The sequence below is a fragment of the Lolium rigidum genome, chromosome 7, assembly GCF_022539505.1.
Source record: "Lolium rigidum isolate FL_2022 chromosome 7, APGP_CSIRO_Lrig_0.1, whole genome shotgun sequence".
NCBI classification, from domain to species: domain Eukaryota; kingdom Viridiplantae; phylum Streptophyta; class Magnoliopsida; order Poales; family Poaceae; genus Lolium; species Lolium rigidum.
In genome coordinates, this window is record NC_061514.1 from 223473463 (window position 1) to 223478255 (window position 4793).

At 40.5% G+C, this 4793-nt stretch overlaps 1 protein-coding gene across 1 annotated transcript; it reads left to right on the forward strand.

Annotated features, from left to right (window-relative positions):
- Positions 1-2502: 2502 nt before the first annotated feature.
- LOC124675571 (GTPase activating protein 1-like) lies at positions 2503-3096 on the forward strand. Its single transcript, XM_047211648.1, has 2 exons — positions 2503-2718; positions 2800-3096. The coding sequence occupies exons 1-2, from the start codon at positions 2503-2505 to the stop codon at positions 3094-3096; spliced, it is 513 nt and encodes a 170-aa protein (XP_047067604.1).
- The last annotated feature ends 1697 nt before the right edge of the window (positions 3097-4793 follow it).

Genomic DNA, 4793 nt, shown 5'->3' on the forward strand with positions numbered 1-4793 from the left:
AATTTTTGACACTTTTTATTTACTCTTCTAAGGTCCTAATATAGCGCTATAGTACACCGAAAATGGTGAATGGAACCTGGGTGCGCGCGCACCCATTTATGAAAAGTTCAAAAAAATGCTATTTAAAAGTTTTCAAAAAATGTGAAGTAAATTTTTGCATGTAGATATTATGTTGATACTTACTCATGTGTGTTTTCACAGAAAAATACCATTGTGTGTGACCTACACAAAAATGACAAAATGTAAATTCATATTCATGTGAATAGTACAAATTCCTGTTCACTATTCTCATTTGGACATTTTGTCATTTTTATACAGGCCACACACAATGGTATTTTTTCGTGAAAACTCACACGAGTAACTATCAACATAATATGTACATGCAAAATTTTACTTCACATTTTTTGGCAACTTTTAAATAGCATTTTTTTGAACTTTTGGTAAATGGGTGCGCGCGTACCCAGGTTCCAATCGCGTTTGGCTGACAGAAAAATTGCCAACGAATTCTTTGCCATGGCCCCCGCCAACTTTGCCATGTGGCATTGAAAAAAAAAGCTGCTATCCACCATACACGGCAAAATACAACGGTCTGGGATATGTTCACTCGAGGACTAAAATTTTAACAGCAACTTTATAAAATTTTCCAACATAATATATGGACGGGTGACAGCCTTTGGGTACACATGGCATACCACCTCGTGTTCTCCTTTTTTTGTCGCTGGAATCGGTTTGCTTCAACTTACCCAGAACTAGTAGAGAGGCGTTTGTTCTGTGCACGGGAGGTCCCGTGCACGGATCGAGCCTTCATTTGCTTTGAGATTAGGATTTGAGGGAATCTTTGCATCATTGCATGTAAGCTGCCCACAATAGTACTCCTTCCCCAGTTCCCCCATTGTTTAATACTATATTGATTTAACTTCTTGTATTTAATTTAAAATAGTCATATTTGTTGGAATATATATCCGATTAATATTGCATTTGAATCTGCATATTTATTTCCATTATATCTCTCAAACAAGCCTAAAATGGGTTCATTTCGATAAAATACAAAAATTGAATTGAAACACATTGAAACATGATGATACACAATAAAACTCAATGATACAAGGTTTAGAAATTATGTCTCCAAATTCGACTATAGGATAATTGTCAAATATATTCTAACTCTTATGAACCAATTTTGAAATAGCGTGAAACAAAATGTTTTAAATAAAAAATTTACCAAGTTACATCAAGTATCAATATGTTTCATTAAGTTTTAAAAGTTGATTTTCAAAAAATGTCAAAAAAAATTTAATATTGGTCGCATTTTGAAGCTGCCTTCAATTGGAACCCAATATTCAAACAGATCATAAATTGAGCTTTCATTTCAAAAACAACAGAGATTTTAAGTTTTTTTTTTCACTAGATGTAATAGTGTAAAGGTACAAGGAATCTATCTCACACAAAAACTATAGAAAAAGAGGTGAGAGAAGGTGGGCCAATCCGTGCGCGGGAGAGTTGCATTTCACTCAGAACTAGCCTAGACGAAGCGGTGAGACGTTTTCTTGGTTGGTTTTTTTTTTTTTTTTTTTTGAACTGAGAATTCTTGGTTGGTTTGGTACAGGGTAGACAAACCAATTCGGGCATAAAAAAACGAGAAAGTGCATAGCTTTTGAAATAGCATAGATCAGGGTATGTGTAAACAAAACAATGACTAAAACTACGACTTGGCACGCTAGGTGTAATTGACGATTAGGACCCACCTAGCACTGGCATATTGCTCACAGTATCTTAAGGGAGTGACTAATTTTCAGCTGATTGAGAATTACTAACTTAATTCTCAGTATGTTACGTCATTGAATCCTAGTTAGAACTAATAACTTAACCATGAAGCAATTCAATGATTCACGGCTTTTTACTTCGTCACATGTCATGTGTAAGTAGTAAAATTTCAGTTGTAACTCATAACTTGCATGAATCATGTTGCAATCCAATGCTCTAAGAGTCGAGTACGAAGTAAGCTAACTCTCGATCGATCGAGAATTAGTAAAACCAATATCTTAAGAGGGGTAAAGAATTAGCAAAATCTTAATAATAATTTAATATGGTCCCAATACTTGGCTCGTGCGTGCACTTTGACTTTGGTCAGTCACCTCAAATACATGTTGTACGCGTGGTCATAAAGTATACTACTAGAATGGCAGTTGACCACATTTTCTGGTGAGGAAATGTCAAGTGAGGAGACTCGGGGGAGCTGCATTTATGATGCATGGGAGCGTCCTAAAATAGCAGAGTGCAATAGTAAGACATACTATAAAATTACTGAAAATGTCGAGTGCCACAAAACACGGCGAGCGAATCAATGAACCTGTGGCCGGCCGGCCATGTCTACCTTCCTCTTCGCTACCACCAGTACGTTACTCCTCCCTAATCCTTTCTTGGCACCAGCGAGACCTTAACGAAAATTAACGTACACCCATTCGAAGATCAAATCAACAAGAACACCAGCAGGAAACCGAGATGACGTCGGAGGCGGTGCCGCCCGGTGTGCTGAGCGTGCGGCTGCTGCGAGGCATCAACCTCGTGAAGCGTGACGCCGACGGCAGCGACCCCTACGTCGTGGTCCACCTCGAGAACCAGAACCTGAAGACGAGCGTGATAAAGAACACGGTGAACCCCGTCTGGAACGAGGAGCTCACCCTCGCCGTCACCAATCCGGCGACGCCGATCAAGATAGTAAGTTGGATTCTGACAGATCGATGTTTCCGACACCTGCAAGCTGAATGTAATTTACTCAGCCATGGATCTCATATGCAGGAGGTGTTCGACAAAGACAAGCTCAGCAAGGACGACCCAATGGGGGACGCGCAGGTGGACCTGGAGCCGCTGTTGCAGATGGCGAGAATGGACCTGGAGGACATCCATAGCGGCACCGTGGTGCGCACCGTGCGGCCTCACCGCGGCGGCACCTCCTCCGCCTGCTGCCTGGCGGACGAGAGCAACATCGTGTGGGAGGAAGGGCAGGTGGTGCAGGACGCGCTCATCAAGCTCAGGAACGTCGCCACCGGCATCATCCACCTCCAGCTCCGATGGGTCAAAATACCAGCCTTGTGAATGATCGATCCTTATGATGACGATAGCTGAGTCATCGCCGTGTTTGATTCGCGTTAAATGATTTTTGCAACTTCGCGCGTGCGTGTTAATTATATGTATTCCTGTTTTCATCGGGCTTATGTGTATGATTTATGCATGTGATTTGATTGATTCATAGCAATACTCCGCTCCTGTTATCCTAGCTTTTGACGAAATTTTACTGAAATTAAAAATGATTCGTGTTCAAAAACCTGCGTGAATGTTTGGAATGACTGGAAATAAGACATGCCAAATTGTACATGATTCGTGTTCAAAAACCTGCGTGAATGTTTGAAATGACTGGAAACAAGACATGCCAAATTGTACATGATTCCATTCAACGTTGCATCCTATATAGATGCAAGTCGTGGTGAATCTAGCCCATTTTACTAGGGTGAGGCAATACTTACTTTGGCTGGATTTTTTTTGTTTTTCTATGAAAGACATATGGGCTGGGCCAAAATCTTAGGATGTGGCCCAACCATTCCATCCTGCTAGCTCCGCCACTGGATGCAAGTGGGTCACCCTATGTCCTCTTTAGTTAAATATAAATAAACTAACATTTTCAATTGCAATTAAAAAATGTTTGTTCATTTTCTAACTAAGAAGGGTAGATGATATCTTATTGTTGAGGCACTTGAATATGCATTGCAAGCTTTCTTCCCCTTGATCCGATACCTAAACCCAACAACCATGCAAACAGTGGCGCAACTAGAGCATTTGGAACCCCGGTGCTTAAGGGATACCTCAACAGATAAAAAAGATTTCTAGGGGTGCATAAGTGGTGTAAAAAATGCTATTTAACAAAGGATTTTGTTTTGTACGGGCCCTGTGCACCCCCATGGCCAAGGGTAAATCCGTCACTGCGTGCGAGGGCTAGAGAGAGAGGTCAAACTATGTAGACGGAAGCTAGTAGGGAAAAAGCCTATAGGTAAAATCTTACTACCGGTGTACTTTGCGTACTTTCAGAGCTATATTCAAGCGGGTACCATTATTCTTGTGCGTCACTAGTATATTCTTACTGGTGGTGTACTGAGAGAGTGGTACACCACCAGTAAGAGTGACCATGGGTTACCTTGGTACAGCCACCTACCGGTGGCATACCAATTTCTCGGTACGCCACCATCTCCTACTATTGGTGTACCGAATAGTAGCTAGAATCTTACTAATGGAGCACCAAAATAGTTATTGGATTGCATTATTTTTCATGAACTTCTATTCACCTCCTCCCCCCTCTAGTTGTCATAATTTGATCTTCCACCATGGTGCGCCACTTCCGATGCTAGGTATTTTTATATTTGAAAAATAGGTTAGACAGATTTTTTCCTTGAATTAACTGGAGCTTTCATGTAAGTCAAAATTACAAAATCAGGTGATCTGCATTTGAATATCATATAAATTAAAAGTAAATGGGACTTTTCTAAAAATCCCAATAATCAAGAAAAACATTAAAGGAAGCATTATAACCACGGAAGCAAGAGAAATGACATAATAAACTCTGAAAGGCATAGTCCATAGATATGTTTTGGACATGTCAAAGACCTCATCGCCACCTCCACAATGGTTAATGATGTCAAGTTCTTCACCAACATTGCCTATGACACATCAATCACGATAGTCACATTAGGGTTTTTTTTGTAATTGGTATCCTAGACAGTGGAGCTCGCCGTAGGGAGGCT